General features: G+C 34.4%; 1 protein-coding gene across 1 annotated transcript; it reads right to left on the minus strand.

The window, feature by feature from the left end:
• Window positions 1-923: 923 nt before the first annotated feature.
• Window positions 924-19,128, minus strand: LOC108729219 (uncharacterized). Its single transcript, XM_018458226.1, has 14 exons — window positions 18,977-19,128; window positions 18,593-18,784; window positions 15,964-16,107; window positions 14,954-15,099; window positions 14,474-14,646; window positions 13,691-13,961; window positions 12,737-12,859; window positions 12,413-12,583; window positions 12,104-12,264; window positions 11,617-11,867; window positions 7,974-11,393; window positions 7,169-7,874; window positions 2,488-2,653; window positions 924-1,366 (listed from the first exon to the last, which is right to left on the minus strand). The coding sequence occupies exons 2-14, from the start codon at window positions 18,648-18,650 to the stop codon at window positions 1,046-1,048; spliced, it is 6,111 nt and encodes a 2,036-aa protein (XP_018313728.1). The 5' UTR covers window positions 18,651-18,784; window positions 18,977-19,128; the 3' UTR covers window positions 924-1,045.
• Between the last annotated feature and the right edge of the window lie 758 nt (window positions 19,129-19,886).

Genomic DNA, 19,886 nt, shown 5'->3' on the forward strand with positions numbered 1-19,886 from the left:
GAAGCTCATGACAGACTAAAAGATTAATATGGATTTAATGATAAAAAGATTAAAAAATTCTAAAGGGAGTAAAGAAGAAGATAGAGGAAGGAAAGATACACGAAGAATTAATACATAAAGCTAAAGAAATAATAAAAAATGATAAAGTCAGAGATGCATAACTGAATAGAAAGAAATAAAAAAAAAAGAATATACAGAAGAGAGATATGGAAGACTAGAAAATAATAAAGATTAGAAATGTAAATTTAATCAAAGGAATATAGAAAAAAAGGAACGCGTAAATTTTGCACAGAGAAAGTTTCTTCTTTCTTAATCATGCGTTATTGTAGCGAAGAAAATAAGGAAGCAATGATATATTGAGGAAAATGAATTGAAAGACGAGGAGAAAGTTAATGTGAACAAAAAATGTTAGAAAGCGAACTGAAAGAAATGCAAAGCGAAAACTAGAAACCGGAAAAGTTCGATGTATAGACTAATTAGATATTTTATCATTCTACTTCAAGAAATTATAAAAATCAATTAAATTTTTGACTCCGAAATGAAATAGCTATCACAGAACGTTAAGTTCATCGAGAAGTTTTAGAATTACGAATCAGGAACTATATTTTAGTATACAAGCAAAACTCTTGTTTGTAGAAAAAAAACTTGGATTTTGCAAAAGCGTTTCAATCCTTTTTTTCTTTGCTTTGTAATTGCTTTTAGATGCATTTAATGATACTCTGGCGGTTTGAGAGTATGACATTATGTTTTAGTATCTTATAATTTTAATCAGATATTTTATAATTTTAAAAGATCCAATTTAAAATATATTACTAAAATTTTAAAAGATAAAAAATGAGTCATAAAATATTCAAAACTTTACAACGACTATCTTACAAATTTTTCTTGTTAAATACACTTTTTTGAACTGAAAATATTTCAAGATTTTTGTCAATTATTTCAATCTTTGTATATCAATAATCATTTTAGACTGAGTTTTAGATTATAACATCAATTTTGTTTCCATAATTGTGATCGGTATCCTGAATTTATTCAAGATTGTTGTTTATCTTTTATAAACACGATGACCCGTGAAGCTAGCTCCGTCGGTGATCTTCCCGGATTCAACGAAGACGGCAAGTTGATCACCGGCTTCGACATCTAGCAGGACGAGATTGCTTCCTCCGCCTGGACCAGCGCTGATAATCGTTCTCCAACTGTCGGATTTGTTCAGTTTGCGTTTCAATATCAGCCGCAGATCCGTGCTACCGTATCCGGCGAAACTGAATTGGTAGAGGCCAGGACAATGCGTGGTGAAGATACCTGTCTGCGCCGCGTAACCGACTCCCTTGTCTACTAGCGTCTCGTCGAGGACGAGCTTAGCTTCCTGTATACATTTACACCTATAAATTATTCTTGAAATGCATAAAAATATATAGAATTTAAAACTAAGTTCTATTTCGAGGGAGTTAAATTAGTTTTTTCTATCATCAAAAAATTCTTCTATTCTTTTCTATTAAAATTAAGGTTACTTTTTAAATAAAATAAAATAAAATAAATCCTTGTTGGCAAATATATGTTCTTATATTTTTTCATATATATGAATTCTGAAATTTATATGTGAATTTTGAATTTTAAGATTTCTCATATTCCATAATTTCTGATAAAATCTTGTAAAATTTGAAAAAGATAATGGTATTTTTTAAGAAATTATAAAATGAGAAATCTTGGAAATCTTAGAATATTTCAGAATTCATGACTCAGGATCTTTGGAATTTAAATGTCAAAATTTCGGGAGCGAGTAGGGGATCGTTAAACTAAGAAAAAAAGTAGAGATATGCTCGTTTTTGCTACGTTTTGGAGAAAATTGCAAAAAAGAGATAAAACTACACAGTTGCTTCGTTCTCGCACTGCCTCTGAAGTATTATCGTCGCATGAAATCGTGCATGAAAACAATAATAATAATTCCATTTTTAGGTAAAAACTTTTTTTATTTATTTACATTTCTGCCTTTCTCCTGTAAATTCGTCAGTTACTCGTCAGAAGTCATCGAGTGAATTATTCCTGTCACAATATCCCGCGTGCATATATTGTAATATGCTGATTGAATATGCTGATATAGTTTTCGCGTATGGTTTCTGCGACAAGAGGTCAACATTTTGATTGTATCATATCTACATTAAGCAAGTGAATAAGTACAACGTGAATAAGAAATGAGACAGTACAAAAATGAAAACTACGTTTTATCTTTTTTGCGATTTTCTCCAAAACGAAGCAAAAACGAGCATATTTCAGGATTCTTTTTTTTTTTAGTTTATCAATCCCCTACACGCTCCCAAAGTTTTGACATTTAAATTCCAAATACTCTGTATATGAAATATTCTTATAAGAAAGATGTGAAAATTTTCAGTATCTTATTTGAAAAGTGTTCTAATTCGTATGAAAGTTCTGAAGAAAACTTTCACTGGACGTGCTACATATTATATTATTATTACGTGGTTTACTCACATTTACTGACCCTTGGATTGCAGAGAAGGCGACAAGTCCGGCACAATCAGCGGCAGTTGCTAATTTTTTGGAGCCGATCGTGGTGATGCCGGAATTTTCTGGTGGATCTGGTACCGCTGCATCGGTCAACACGACCGCAGCCAATATCAGTACCGTCCACACCACCCTACTCATATAAATGAGCGAATGTACAATAATTAGCAAGGCTTGACTTGATTGTATATAAGTAATAAAAAATAATTACACAGGGTGTCCCGAAACTGACAATAAATATTTTAAAGACAGATTCTCTGTAACATTTTAAGACAAAAAGTCTAATACGAAAATGTCAAGGCTATGACAGTTTGCAAATGAGAATAGTTTTAAAATTATGAATAAAGGGACTAGAATCGCTAGAATGTCGCGCGCAATCAGGGATAACAAAAAAATGTCAGTGCTCTCTGTTCTTCAAATTTAAATTCTTTCCATTTATAAAAACTATCATAGCCTCATTTTTGTATTACACTTTTCATTTGAAAATGTTAAAAAGAATCCGTCTTTAAAATATTTATCGTCAGTTTTCGGACATCCTGTATATATGTATTAATAAATACACTTTATATATGTCATGCTTTTAGTTTTTAACAACTTTTGGTAAATTATACAAATTGAATTGTTTGCTAGATAATCCCAAATTAATACTTTATAGTAAAAAGCACGCTTAGAAAACTTTTTTTAAAGCGAATTTATGTAACTTGCTAAAAAAATCTCATTTGTTTGATGAGAATAGAGTGCAAATTAATTAGTTGGATCTTTGAATACATATCTACAAATAAATCCATTCTGATCTACAAATAGATCCAAGATGAAACTGCGATTTGGAATTACAATACTGGGAATTAGCATCAATGCGCACGAGGCGACAACATGTTATTATGCAATACGTCATGTGGCATGCGCAGGAACTTTTTTACGCTCGTATCGTTTCTTTTTCTGCTCGTCTGACGTTCAATCGCCAATGTGACCATTCTCGGTAAAGTTCAGTCGGTGGATTGCGCTACTTTCACTGCTTGCGGCTATTCCTCAGTCTCAGATTTATCGTCTTCTTCACATGTATCCTTTATTTTTTTTTTATCAAGTTATTGCAGATCTTTTATTTTCTATTTTATGATACAATCTTTTTTGTAGATCCTATTAAAGATTGTTGTTATTAATTTTATGCTTGGATAAATATATTAAAATATAAAAAGTTTTCATAACTTTCATGAAACATTCTGATGATAATTGAAGAATAGATTATAACATGTAATAATATCAGAAATTAATTTTAGTAATGAAATTTGGTATATACGAAATTTGAATGTTTCTTTATTTAATGAACATTTTCATAAATTGTTTGCATTATTTGCAATACAAAATGTTTATATTATGTTTTCACCACATAATTTATAAGCACAAGTCAGATATTCAAATTTTGCTATTGTAAATAGTAAGTATTACAATGTAATATTTAATATAAAAATTTAATGTTTTTTTTTCTGATACGAGATATGAAATTTGTGTTCACATAAAGCAAATCGATTTTTGTCGCTAAAAGAAAGCGAAATATATTAATACGTATGCGTGATTGAAGCTAAAAATAATCAAGTTATTGACCGAAACGCACTGTGCATAATATTTTGAGCTTGCCTTTCAATAACGCGATTACAATACAGGAAAAATATCCAGTAATGATAAATAAAGAAATCATTTGTATTGATTTATTAGTAATCGGAACTGCGAAGTGTGATGCTAGTTGCAAGGTTGACGACTATCGCATTTTTATTTCCTGCACTTATTTACATTGATTTGTATTCCTATTATATTGTTATTGCAATTGTCTTTTGAAAACTTTTTCATGTAAATCAAAATTTTATGCTTACTAAATTTATATCTTATTGTTATAGAAATAAATAATAAAATGTTTGATCGATATTATTTAATTATATTCACAATTGTATGACAGGGGATAAAACGGAAGAAAATTCAATTAATTCTTAAATTTAATCTTTATTTGTTAAATATTTTTCAAAAATTATTTGTACTTGATTGTAACATTAAAAAACTTGATGTTGAAAAATTTAAATTATAATTAAAAATTAGCTTATAATCTAATAGAATAAGGCCCGATTTTCTTAATATAAAATTAACTTTTTTTGATCTCGGTTTCACTTATTTTAAGGTCCGGTTTTTCATTATCTGGTTAACTTAATTGTGGTTAAGCTTAACCTTATGTTTCACCCAATGGGCTTTATCCATCTATAATCCATGACATCATCGGATCATAGATGAAGTCCATTGGACAAACATCAGGTTAAGCCAAATCACAAATTAACCAGATAATAAAAAACTGAGTCTAGGACTTACTTCTTAGAATTAGGAAAAGATAAAGAGTAAATTGAATCGAGATTAAAGTTAATCTTACATTAATGCAACTGGACCTAAGATTGATTTTAAAATTATGTGTTCATTGAAATGGAGAAACGGTATGGTCGTTACAACACGATAAAGAGCATTACAATCGTTACCTAATGAAACTGAGGGAAAATAACTCTTTATCAAATAACAGTAAAATAAATAACAGACTTACATGATGGTAAAATGTGGTGTGGCAGCGACGAATTTCGCCCTATTAGATTGCTTCTCAGTTGATGTTAAGACAAATCAGATCGAATCGGACCTCTGTACGCCTTTATATCACCTTCTAGCTCGACTAGTGAATTGCGTGTCGACACCAGCCTTTTCTTTCATTTTGCGTCTTGTTTCACCACAATAAGTGTTCTCTTTCTCACTAATTGGTAATCGCGACCCTACTCCAGCCGCTGGTAAGTTAGTTGGCTAGATAGTGACGGCTTCTCATAACAATCGGCGAGAGGAAGGTTTTAAAAGAACTATCACACTTCTTCGACACAAATGTCCTAAAAGCAACGGGATACGATTGATAAATTTTGAAAAATAAACGGATATAAATCAAAATTTATCTAATTAAGACAACATTTTGTTATTTAACTTTTGAACTGGAAAAGTCTAAAAACAGAGAGGTATAAACACATAATATAATCCTTTGTAAAGGAGCATAATACGTGCTTTTATAATAAAATATAATAAAAATATTTTTTAAATATCTCTCTCTCTCTCTCTCTCTCTCTCTCTCTTTTTTAAAATTTGCTATATTTCTAATATTTTTACTGTATCTTTACATATAATTAATACATGATATTAAAAAGTTTATGTCAGAAAATATATTTTTAAATATACCTTTTGATATAAATTTTTCAATGTTATGTATATTAATGGCTTGTAATATTTTTGTTGAAATTGTAATCCAATGCAATTTTAATAATTGCACTGAATTGCAAAATAATTTATTACAATATTTCAGTAGGATAAAGGTCAGTTTGCTAATAAATGAAAATACACCTTGGTTGCAATTTATTACTTTATTAAAATTATAACAGTACTTAATTAACCGCTTGGTAAATGGCACGGTAATTAAAGTGCTGTCAAAACCGTAGAAAGAGTAGTCGTTGACATTATCGCTATGTTTTCTTAATAAGCAAAGGATAAATTATATTTTGTGAGAACAGGAAAGATAAGATAGGAACGGAAAATCAAGGCAAGCTTATAGTATACGTATAGTATATAAAACAAATAATTATCTCAAGAATGTCAGGAAGTTATCAAGATACTCGGAAAGGAAAAACGCGAATTCGATCAGGAAGAATATCAGTCGTGCAGTACGTTATCGATATCGTTATGCCAGATACAATAGCAAGAGACGTTAGGTCACTCATCATATTATAAGAAGCATTTTTAACCTACACGAATTTTCAGAAAACACGAAATTTTTATAGAATATGTAAATTTAAAAATTAAATACAGTACAAACGTTATTATTTATTTGTGTTCTGAAAATTCGACTTTCTCTTGCCTTATTAATTTTATCAGAGAAAAACGTACTGCTGATATATGATTGTCGTTAAGATTGAACGAAAAAATTCATCTACTCATCGATATAGTTTAATTTAAACGGAAAAAATCCATTTATATTCTAAATTTATGTAGAAACCATAAAATGACTCAATAGTTTTTAAATAAATTCGGAATATAGAAATATAAATGGTATACGTTGATATGTAACGGTTTTTTGCGATTTGCATCGACAAGCACGGACTACTTTCACTTCAACGACGCTTTCCTGCAGTACCTCGATCTCCTTGAATTTGGTTTTCTTTTCACATCTCAACAAGTCTCCACCTTCCTATGACTTTCCTCTTCGATGTTAAGAGATTCACTTCAACGAGATATTTATCGATGCTATTCAATGCAAACGTTTGGGAATCTGGGTGTTAAGATAAATTCTGAAAGAAATCCAAGGCCGAGAATTCGCGTGAAAGTAACAATCACTCGTTATTTTTACAATAACATGCTATCTACTGCACTCGCAACGTTTTATTGTGTAATAGCAAATTGGTTTTCCGAACTAAGCGATCTAAAAAATGATTTTAAAATATATTGTATTAAAAGTGATTTAAAAATATACAATTAGATTTTGATTTCTTCTATTCTATTATATATGTATAAAAGAATTTTAGAAGGAACATTATGAGGATATAAAGAAGACGCTGATCAACCGATAATAAAAGCCTAATGACGCATTTACACTAATAAATTGTTGGCTTGGCAAGCTGGTCCTTTACTGGGCCAGTTGCACGCGCTCTCGTTTGAATCAAACGTTAAGTGAACAGGACAATTAAAGATGTGAAGCGTGAATTTCTTCTTCCACTGATCCCAGTGACAAGCGTAGAATTTATTACAAAGGCCGGGATGTCTGAAGAGACCTGGCCTAGCGCAATCGGTGACACCGTTAATTATCTGATCAGGATCGTCATCATATTCTTCCTTTTCTTCTTTTTTTTCCTCTTCATATTCCAACTTTTTGCCCATTCGATGACCCGAACGAGACTCGTAACCCCTCGCGGATGTTCTAGCATCTATCGTAGGTAAGTAAGAGGATGATGGTACATTGGTCGAAACGGCCGTCGTTTCCTGTGGACTAATCTTGAAGGGCTGCGCTGGGAAAACGTTGTAGTTGGTAGAATAATCATCCTCTTCAGAGTAGCCGAGATCGACGTAGATTTCAGAAGAGTCATAGTTGGCCAGATTCACCTTGCCCTTGGAAGAATCGATCTGTTTCTTTCCTGGACCGCGAAGATTGGCAAAGGGATCGGCTTTGCACGTGCACTCTGCCCCAAGTTTACCTAAAAGAAGTGGATGAAGATCGCTCCACTTGACGATGACTTTGCCTTTGTTTTCAGTAGGTGACTTTGTAGTAACTTCGTATGAGAATGTCGAAGGTTGAATGCCATATGGCGTTGTGACAGCAAAGTCTTTGTCGATCTTTGGGGAGAATGACGATGACGTAGAAGACAATGATGAAGTGAATTGCTTGGACGAGGTTGAGCCAAATTCAGAACTTGAATAGGTATCATACTCGGGTGGCGTGTACTTGACGGTGCCCCTGTCACAGTTTGTAATTAGTTTATTGATCTTATCTCTTGAAATATCCAGATTTGTTGGAGACCCAAATCCACCTCTAGGGATTGTCCCTAGAGAAAACGGAGTAGTCGAAAATCCTCGGCTGGAATAATATATGTTGGAAGGCTTGAATGTGGTTGGCGATTGGAACGAGGAAGGACCGTACATAACGTCGGAGATCGGTAAAGGTTTCTTATACGTTATCCCGATGAGCTCTGGTTGTGCCGTTACTGTAGATAAGTCGTATTTCGTGGTGGACGCAGTCACGCCAGCTTCAGTCGACTTTGGTGGGAGGTATCCCAACGAGGAACTATAACCTGTCTGGCCGCTTGAATCGGTCCGTTGAAAAGGCACTCCTAAACCAATGCTAGACATGGATACTGATGCAGTCTGAGAACCGCCCGTTCTTTCGATGAATTGATCATCATTTAACAATGGAATGGTTGTCGGAGAGATCGGTCGAGAGATCTTATAACCGGTATCGATCACAGGTCTGACGGTTGGAACAGCCACCGGAATCTTAAACGATTCGAAAGGAGTCGTTTTATAAATTTCTGGGTGTTCAGAAGAATGAGTTACAGGTCTGATTGTCGACGTTGGTAAGCTGCTGAAAGACGGCGTCGACGTCGTGACCGGTACATTATTCGGTACATTATTTCCAGCCAATACAATTGGCGTTGAAGAGAACGTGGCACCGCTAGTTCCAAATTGAATGGTTGGCTTAGGATACGAGTAGTCGGAAGTAGCTGATTGTACAGTGAAGCGACCACTCGGAGCATCCGGTACAGCTTTCGAGGAATAGCCAGATGGAGTTAAACTGATGGACAGACCGTCAGTAGATGATGTACTAGTATATCCAGCGACATTCCCTTCAAATGCCTTTTCGCTGATATTATCGGGGCTATAAGTAGGCCTACGATCACCTGTGCTTATTGAGTAACTACCACCACCTCCGAGAACAGCAGTGGTTATACCCGTCCTGGTTGGACCAGTCTTCGTAAATCCACTTGGTGTGAAAACAGCTGATTTACTCAAAGAATATTCTGAAGTAGGTGAGTTTTCGAATCTAGAATCGTAAATGTCACCAGTACCTTCTACTCTACCGGATACAATTAAATCGGGAAGAATAGTGCTGGTTAGCCTGTAGTCCGAAATATCATTCTTTGTATACTTGTTAGTGTCGTAAACGGAATTGTACGTAACAGTGCTGCGTCCTTCATCAGTTCTATAGCTTTGAGGAGCTGTAGGTATCAAGCCTTCGCTTGGAGTGCTACTCGAATAGGTAATTGAACCTCTCGCAGGGGCATTGCCGATGCCGTTATAAGTTGATTGCGATTCATACGATTTATGGGTCGAACTTTCGATTGTCGAATCTGGTTGAATGAAACTACCTCTAGATATTTCAGGAGCCGTTTGTCCGAAGATGTTAATATTTGGAGTAAAGTTATCTTTCAAAAAGACACCGGCAGTTGAAGGACTATTTATCAGAATCGTAGGATTTGGCGTTCCGGATTTTTCGTATACTAGAGTTTCTGGACTAGCTGATCCAACGTTTACAGTCTTCACATCGCTACTCACATATCCCGCTGTTTCAGAAGGGGCGACATAACCAGGTCGACCTCTTCCGGTTAGGATAACGTTTTGGTTAATGGCAGGAGTTAACACCGCTCCAGGAACATTTCTATGACTGAATACGGTCCCCGAAAAGAAGTCACCAGTATTACTTCCGTCTCTGCTAGCAGCTCCAGTTTGAATAGCACTAAGAGTGTTTTTCTGCATATCGTAACCAATAGGAATCTCATTGCCAAAGATACTTATGTTTAAATTAGTTTTCCCGTAGCCACTTGTTAAACCAATTCCACTCGTTCCAGTCGTTCCGACGTGGCCTCTTCCTCCGACTCCAGTTATTCCAATCGAGGGATAAATCGAGGGCTCTTCGTGTTGTATGAATACAGGGATCGTATATTCTTCCTCATTATTATATCTATAGTTTGTCGAAATGCCTGTTGGTCTAGGAGTAACACTTATTTGCTCGGAAACTGTAGAAATTCCTGACGTTTCCAGTTTAAATTTTGGAACGTCGCTAATAAAATCAGTTCCTGGGATTTGACTTGAACTCGTTGTACTGCGCAAACTTGATCCTATTCCAGATTTAATTGACACATTAACATCATTTTCAGTAAAGTCAGAGCTGATACCGCCCGTAGATGTGGAATATTCTGCATTAGTTGGTCTTTCGTATGCTGTTGGTCCCGTGTATTCTTTATCAGTCGATCCTGTTATTTCAATTTTGCCGCTAGCACCGGGATAAGATACAGATCCGAATAATGGGCCGATTTCACCGAATGACGGTTGATGTCTCGCTGTTCCTGGATAGACACCGGTAGAAGTTGAGAAACCATTAAGCGTGCTGGAACCTGCGTATACATTCGTTGTTCCATCATATTTAGGACTAGTAGATTGTACATGGACATCAATGGATCCAGGTAATTTTGTAGATTCGAAGTAGTTTCCCGGAGTTCTCGAATAACTTGTATCTATTATCGGACTACTCGTACTAACGCTTCCTGCATAACCATTTGCCAAATTAGGATACCTTGAAATGGGTTTTTCCAAATAAGTTACACCTTGCTCCTTCAAATGACTTTCACTAGCGGTTCCGAAGTACTCTCTTGATGTAGATCCGGAAAAGTCTGCAACAACTCCTCTCAATGATCCCCTATTTGCAAATCCAGTGTTAAATCCACCAGTAGATACGGAGTACCTAGAGCCACCTTGGCCAGGAGATACAGTAGTATATCTAGTATATCCATCGTCAATTTTGCTGCTCGGTGTAGAATATTCTACACCACGTTCTTCTCCGACGATTGTACTAAGTGGTACCGAACTAATCTGTATATCGGGTGATTTGCTGTACGTTGGAACAGAAGACGCTGCTCCTCCATATTTGGTGAGTTTAGAATAATCAGTACCGACTAAATTGGACAGTCCTACATGTCCAGGATCAGAAATAAAAATACCAGGGTGTTTACCAATATCTCCCGCAGTGGTTCCAAAATAGTTTGTATTGTGGACACCAGCACCGGTTGTTCTAGAATAATCCATGTCGGAGTAATCCGTTCCCATAATCACAGAGTATTCCGGTAAACCGCTGGTGACGTAACCGCCAGCTCCAACGCCAATAGAGGTTCTTGGAGTGTAGCTTCCATAATTGTATTCGTTTCTGGTGTAGCCTGATCTAGATTCCGAGCAAGCTGGAACCAGCCAAGGCCACTCGCACACTAACTTCTTCTCGTCGAATACCAAGCCGTACGGACAGCGGAACTCGAACGCTATTAGTTCTTCTCCACCTGTCAATATCAACATAATTATATAAATTTATATAATATTTTATTTTGTGTGCGTTGCAAATTTGAAGAAAAGATACTATTATATATAAATATGTTGCAACATAAATATGTGATGAAGTTAACACGTCATGTTCTGCAATTATAATGCTTTCCTTAGCGATTTTGAATAATACATAAGATTTATATATGAGTGCATGAATAATTCATTAAACATGTAACACACCTAAGTCCATGCAAGCAAAGAACCAACGGCAATTTTGTGGATCCGCATAATAACCGGATTGAGAACATTCGAATCTCTTCGGGGTGACAGGAGCAATCTCGCTGCTGCCAGGACATGGTGAGCCTTCAGGCAACGAGCCTGGCCAAACACAAACTTCCGTGCGTTCGTCAAACGATAGTCCAGCTGGACAATCGAATTCGAAAACGGAATAGTCTTCTATCGCTTGATTGAATTTCACGCAGCGATAGAATCTGTAAAAGAACATTATTTATATTGGATATAGTATACCATGATGGTATATCTACATAAAGAAATCCAAGTTTAGTATAGTGATTTTTTTGGTTTAACCAGCTTGTATGGTCATTACTATTATTAGTCATACCCAGTGAGAAATGACAATGGAATCGACGTCGATTCGATGATTTCGACGTCGAATCCACATCAATTCGACGATTCCATTATCATTTTTCACTGGGTACGTAACTACCTATTGCAACTTTTTGGATGGACGAAGTAACCTTGATGTCTGCAAATGAATTCGGTTTGTGTGTTTTCGCGTACGGCTCTGATATGCCCCTCCGTGTCTACAACTCGAGTGACACGGAAGCTAGACGTTTTCGCATGATTTGGATACGAAAATTGCATTTGCTGAAATTTTCAATGAGTTAGTAAAAATAGGAACAGTAATTTGACATAAAAATAATTTTGCGCACGCTCACACACACACACACACACACACACACACACACACACACACACACACACACACACACACACACACACAAAAAACACACACATGAAGCTCATCTTCTAGCGCACTGAGTACAGCTCGTCTTGATTTTTTTTTAAACTCTGTGAAGGAATGATAAATTTCTTGCGTGAGCGGTACTTCGCACTCGGTCTCTACGTCATTTTCTATATTTCGCAAGGCCAATCCCGCCAAGTCTCGCAACAACACGTATTTCCCCTGAAATTAATTTTGACGTATAGACAATACAAACATCGGTTGCTTTTATAAAAGCTTAATAGATTTTGAAAAATGTTCTATTTAATTTTAAACAGTGGCATCGTAACTCATTTTTTACATAAGAGTGAGCAACTGGGAAATTCGCGTACACACCTTTATTCCGACCGAAATCTTATCTTCAAAAGCAATCCATGTTTTGTTTTGAAATGCGTAAGGAGCCGTGAGATCTTCATCTCGTTCTACGATCCATTCCCCGTTGTTTATGGCTTCGCAGAGCTATAACATAGATCGATTAGTTTAAAAATAGATTTCATTCAAAGAAAAACAGTGATAGTAATTACAAAAGTTACAACTGTATAAGTTTTATATATATTATAGAATAAATTAGAGACCCTATAATCAGAGTATGACCTCGAAAATGTCTGGAATTTTTATTCAAAATTGTGCGAGAGAGACGGATATGTGCTGTCTCATTCTTACTCACTCTGCAATGGCACTGTGACGCTGTAAATGTGGCAGTTTTTCCTTCGTAGTTCCTGGCTAATAAGTAAACACGCACTGAATATACGTCGTAGTTCTGTGTAGTCCAATTTTTTCTCGGTTTCACATAATAACTAAGTATTTCTTTTTGAGTAAAAATGGTTGGATAGATCAGCATTTTTATGCAACAATTCATTGTTAAAAAGCTAGATAATACAACTGGCGTGAATTGAAGAAAAATGTCGGATCAATAACAGACGAGATATCTATGTCGTGGCCAGACTCTGATTATAGGGTCTCTAGAATAAATGTACCTACATATTTGAATAAACTATGTATTTTATAATTATTGAAACTATAATAATGTAACTATAAAAGTTGTATTATGTTATAGTTGAAAAAATTATTTTGTAGTTGTTGCAATTATAAATGTAAAAAAGGTTTACTCAACTATTACATTAATTTAACATACAAAACTTGTATAATTGTATAGTTATTATTTTTATAGTAGCCATTGCGCGCACTACGCCTTTTTCTCTGAGTATTGCGATCTTTGACGGACTCGTATTTCTTCCAGCTAAACTGTTGAAATCATAAGCAAACATAGTTCGAGAAAATACGTCACACCTCTTTACGATCGATTGACGCAGGCTCCTTCTCCGTAGTTTTCGATCTTGGAGCGTTCTCGTCCGGATTTTCCAAAGTGAATTTGTACGCATTGACCGGCACGGTTATCATGATCTTCTGCTTGGGTGCTCCTAATCCACTTATTAAGTCTACCAAACTGTCTGTATTTAGCATGTCGAAAAGTCCTATCAGACGCGAGGGGTGAAAGGTGACGAAGGCTCCGTCTTCGTCCGTCATGTAATCCGTTGACAGTGTAAATAGGTCGACATACCTAATAGAAAAGAAATCAAGTTAGAATATTAGTAAGCTCAGTTAATTCTCCGCGAACCAGGTAGAAAATCAACCTGGACCATATGTATGTGGGTACATCTCATACCCTATGCTATACTTCATCATAAATATACTATAATTTAGTATGATTGAGGTAACAATCCACTCTCCAGTTGCACGAAACTGGCAACATGCGCTCGGTACTTTTTAGAAAGTTATAGAAATTCATCTTGTTGGGGTGTGTCACATCCCACCTGGTTCACGGAGGGTTAATTAAAAATTTTAATTAGAGGTAAGAAGGCAACGAGCCATGCGAGTTGTACTTGCGTTACAATAATGCATTATTTAAACGAACTCGTCCTATCTATATCAGTTGAAATCATATAATTTAATATTTTCACAAAACAAAGAAACAATTTGAAAGATAAAACAATGATGAAAATAATTTGTTGACCGTCGACGAACCAGCACTAATACGTTTCGTGTCAACGAGTCAATGAAAATAATTCGTACTTCATGAGTTCCTTAATGTCAAACTGCTTGGCTAAATCCTCCGATCTAATAGGTAAAGCCATGAAAATCCTTTTGTCGTAAGATTTTTTAATCATTTCGTCTTTGAGACTTTTGACAAAATTATAAAGACGCTCCTTTGAGCCCGCCGTTATATTCAGTTCTACGCCATCCACCTTGAACAGAGGAAAGACTCCTTTCTATCAACTCTTCAATGTATATTTTTGCAATTTAACATTTGTATTTAAATAATTTTGTTTTATGAGTTTATCTTAATTAATATTTTCTTAACACTAACCTACTCAATCATTCACGACTACTTGTATATTAAAATATATATCCAATCTCTCACACACACACACACACACACACACACATACGCACGCACGCACGCACGCACACAACATGATTATTCAATTTTTAAGTCATCTTTTCGGAAAATAAGATGTAAAATAGATAGATGGAAAATAGAAAATACCATACCTCTTTCATAATAGTAATAATTCGAGCAATAGCTTCCTGTCGTATTATGGCGGAATTTCTGAGTATCATCGCAGGATCGTGTATAGAAATTACAAACTGAAGAGGTGGATTCATCTCTTTTAAAGATTTCCGCAAATCAGAAATATCTGGAACGTTTTATTTATGATACTGAACAACAAATTTTGATCAATATTTTATTTCTTAACAAGTAGTCGATGTTTCTTGTAAGACTTTACGTTGAATAAAAATATTGCTTTCAAAAAAATTCCCTCACCTTTTAATTTTTAAGAACTCCGTTTTTAATTTCTTATGCAATAACACAAATTCATAACATAATATACCTATATAATATATAGCTGTGAGAAATTTAAATATTTTTGATATTGTATATGAAAATAAATGTAATGGTATGAAGCCTCTCTTTTATTGTTTATGAACAATTTTGAATAAAATATTAAAATATAAAAATTTATTGCTGATATTTAATGTCAAATAACGCTGATTTACAAGATTTCTGTTTTTCAAATTTGAATAATAATTCTTGTGTATTTTATTCTGTAAAATAAAAGAAAAAAGTGTAAATTTTGTTTAAATTTCCAGAGTTTTTAAAAAATAAAGTCAATGATTTCTTAAAATCTGTGGATGACGAGACCTTTTTAATTTTATATTCTTTTTCAACAGCTAAAAATACATAATAGGATTACCATTTAGATAATAAGAAACAAAAACCTTATAAATCAGTATAATTGATAATACGCTTTGGGATAAGTTTGAATCCTATAGTTCGTCAAAAATTTTGCTCAAATCTAATCAATTATATTCGTATGTATATGACGTAATCTTATTGATATTCATGATATTTCTTTGTGTTGAACTAATCTTGTTGCTTCCCCCTATTACAAATATCTTGTTGTATTAACTAGTCCAAATTTCTAATAGCGAAATTTCAAATTTTGAAATGGTTCGAACGGTTCGAAGTGCACCTCTTGTTATTAGAATATTGCGCTTACCGGAAGTTGAAAGATTTCTCACGTCATGATTTTGATGCACCAGAGTGGTACAATCGCACATAGAGCCGGTTAGAAGCTTAGCGTCGAAGATGGAAGTATAGCAAAGAATCTCTCTGACAGGCGAAGTTTTTTTCTTTGGACATTCTGCAACAGATTAAAATATTTGGATTTTGCATTACAATTTCGCATTTGATGTAATAATATTTAGTTGGAACGAGCAAGAGAAGCGGAAGTTTCAATCGGTTGACATCATCGATTGATCACAGTGCGTTATAGTGATTGTGACTATACTTAGTCTTTTGCATAGTCACGTGAGTTCTTTAAAAAAAGAAAGAAGCGTTCAAAGGATGATCCGCAGAAGATTAAAAAGAGAATTGCATATGCTTTATTGATAATCAACAGTCCCGGATATATTAAGATAATAACCGTGTGCAATTATCGCGCCTATGATTGAGCGTAAACGTTGCGTACAGATGTACGATGCTTGCGAAAATTCTTCACATAAATGTAAACATTATTTTCTCGCATATAAATATTACAAATGTCATTTATGCCACGTGCGACTTGCGCTTACTAAACGTTTAATTAGACAGGTAAAAGCGAGACGATTATTTCTCATTAAAGGCAGATGCAAAAGAATTTATTTAAAAGCAAAAGCGTACCATACATTTTATGTTTTATCTTTTTGCTGTAGAAAATTAATTTTATTAAATCAAAGCACGCATTTTATTCATAAGATCGATTCGACTTACATCGGGCTCGAAGGTACAATCGGAATTTCGAGCATGTGCCAATGCACACGATTGATGATATAAATGGTATCGTCCTTATCGCAGGAATGATCATCAGTTGCATAATTCAACCTTAAGCTCATTCTATAATTACATAAGCGTAGTTGTAAGTGGTAAAAATTTACTAATTACAGTCGAATATTCTTTTCATATTCGACTATGATTGGTCAATTCTTACAACCACAACCACTTACAACTACGCTAACGTAGTTGTAGAATAGGCTTTAAAGGACGCAGCGTATCCGATACGCGTGTAACGTAATCGGTAGATCATTTTTCGCATTGTATTTATTCACATTTCGTCGATGCGTGCTATTTAATTCTGTGAATGTACTATTCAATTTTCACCTTATTTACGGAAATACGTAACTTAATCAAAAATCTATTGGGTTGGAAATATTTATGTCAACGTGTATTCTTTAAAATCATCAAAGTTAAGGTAGAACGTTCCGATATTTATTAATTCCTTTAAAAAGTTATTTGCGTATAAAAAATTTTAATTCACATGCCAATGAACACATATTGATATATTATAGGTACGTTTCTTAAACGTAAGTATGGTATAAAATTTTACTTGCGTTAATATTGCATTTATCAAATACGATTTGAATCGGTTGAAGAATAACGTTAAAAAAACCTATACATACAGTATATGACAACGTCTATCAGCATCACAACTAAAATTATCTGATACACGTTGTATCTATTACGTGTTTAGACCTCTCGTATACATATAAATGCCTGTGATTTGGACTATATAATATACTATCTTGTACTTATTGAGATATAGAAATTACTGGTCTGAATGTTAATTAATTATAAACATTATTTTTAGGCAACGACCGTATGTATAAATCCATCAAATACGATAAAAAAAAGGCCGAATCAAAGTTAGATGTTTCGAATAATACATTATATATTCTTTTATTAAATTAATTATTTATGTTTCTACCTAATATTCGAAATTACATGAAAAATAAAACATTTTTTTATTTTTTATTCGTTCCGTAAACGTTTATTTAAAAAATTTTTAATTTCCATCGTGCATAGAAGTTATATTTGTATCCATATTTTTTCAGTTAAATTCTGGTTAACATAGAAATATCTAAATATAAATAATTTTTATATACGATTAAAAATGAAAGCTTTTCACTAGTAAAATCAAAATTGAAAAGAGTCTTAATCGACGGGGAACAATAAACATTTTATTTTTTATAATTTAATATAATTTTAAATAAACCAATAAGTGCAGAATTATTCAATGTATCGTCAATTTTATATATTAAATTGATTAACAAAAATATTTTTAAAATTTATTTTAAAATAAATGATTTAATGTATTATATTAAAAATTTATAATTAAATTGTACATAAATAAATTGTTAAAATTTAAAAATGTATTATTAAGTTTTAAGTTTGATATTTATATTTCTCATAATGTGTACTGTTAAATATCAAAGGAACAATGATAAACCCAAACCCTTGCGTTAAATAACATTTTGTTATTTTTATAATAACTTCTACAGATGTCAAAATGTAAAGCAATTCATTTCTGTAATTGCACTTAGTAAATAATAATTAACTAAATTTGAGTCCAATTTAATACACTCTTTTAGTTTAACTCCATAAATAAATTTAAACGACATGTTGAGTAGGAGCATTATTAAGGATTGGCGATCAATAGAAATGATTCAATTGGATATAATTTAACAGTGTAAAAAGAACAGAAAATGTTTTCTCTTTAAAATACTTCAGGATATATTAAATCACATGCTTCAATTGTCAGTTCCAAAAATTTATAAAAAATACGTGAGATTGTTTTCAAGAATCACACTTACTTGCCGTTCCGAGCGCTATGAGCGCGAACGATATTAGGAGAACACCACTACTCCGCATTGTGTTTTTCACAAGGATTTCTGATCAGCAACACTGAAAATCGCGATCGATTACTGCCGGATTGATATACTGAAGACGCAGGAGATCACACTCAAACTGTTGAACGGCGCATCGGGATTTCGCATGAGTTACGCCTGTGTCATACTACGCATTAGAGACTGAGGACTGCGAATTTTGAGAATTAGAATTCAGCCAATTAGAACAAAACGGATTAAAATTAAAATTATCTGATTATTGGTCGAATTCTAATCTTTAATTCGCAATCCTCAATGCGTAGTGTGAAATGGGCACTAATTAAGTCTTCTTTTTTTTCTTGTCTTTCGCACCTTCAATTCTCTGTCTCGTCCCTGTCAAAATGGAAGAATCCGATGATCCTTCGAGTTTGAGTGCGCGGTTTACACTGAAGTTTCTGGAGAACGCGTGCTCTCTTAGTAAACCCTGTCGATCTCGACCGGATGGCAGTGAGGACCAAAGACCGAAAGGGAAGGCACCGAACAAACAAGCGAAGGTAAGGCGAAAAAAGAGGGAGAGAGACCGGAGGCCATCGGGATCGATGGATCGCTGGATCGCGGGTGGGGTTTTGTCCTAGATCGGGATACTTTCCGTGTTACGCGTAACGATGCACGATCGTGAAATAAGGTAACACACGCGAACGAGCGCGCGAAGCATCTTTCCTCTTTTTTTTGTCAGGCAAATTAATCAGCTAATTGTAAAAGCAACTACTCAGCTGTTAAAAATCGCGGTTTCGGGCAGCTATGTTGCAACTGAATGCTCAATGTTTTGTAACGAACTGTCGTTGACGTATCTTAGAAGGTATACGCTCGAACGATAAGATTGATTCTCGTATTAGATTGATTAATCTAAAATATTCTACCGAATATTTTTTAGATTAATCTCCGGCATCTCAGACATGCAATCTCGATAGCATCACGTTTCAATAGATCGAGTATTGGATGATCTTATCCGGAGAGCCGCACCTGCGATTATCAGAAACGCACGCTTCGGTCGTTCGGTTCAAACTGCTACCGTGCGTAATTCAACTCCATTCTCTCGATGCAACATGAGAGTCGTCCAATGGCTTGGAATCCAAGCCAGCGCTGCTGTATTAGCACTAATGTGTACTGGTACACTCATCGATGAATCCCTCTTAAATCTAGATGGTTGCATCATTGAATTAAGCTAAACTTCAATAAACTTTTATTTTTACACAAGCATCTGATGTCATTAAAAAAATAT

This window comes from Mycetomoellerius zeteki, unplaced genomic scaffold (assembly GCF_001594055.1).
Source record: "Mycetomoellerius zeteki isolate Tzet28-1 unplaced genomic scaffold, Tzet1.0 scaffold707, whole genome shotgun sequence".
In the NCBI taxonomy this organism is placed as follows: Eukaryota; Metazoa; Arthropoda; class Insecta; order Hymenoptera; family Formicidae; genus Mycetomoellerius; species Mycetomoellerius zeteki.

What these genes read in the sequence shown, in the direction of transcription:
- LOC108729219 (XM_018458226.1), bottom strand. Translation starts at nt 18,650, where the DNA reads ATGCGGAGTAGTGGTGTTCTCCTAATATCGTTCGCGCTCATAGCGCTC. An exon ending in TTATTACTATTATGAAAGAG is followed by an intron (nt 14,647 to 14,953) that starts GTATGGTATTTT and finishes CCTCTGTTCAAG; the next exon opens with GTGGATGGCGTAGAACTGAA. An exon ending in CAAGCCAACAATTTATTAGT is followed by an intron (nt 2,654 to 7,168) that starts GTAAATGCGTCA and finishes TTATATGAGTAG; the next exon opens with GGTGGTGTGGACGGTACTGA.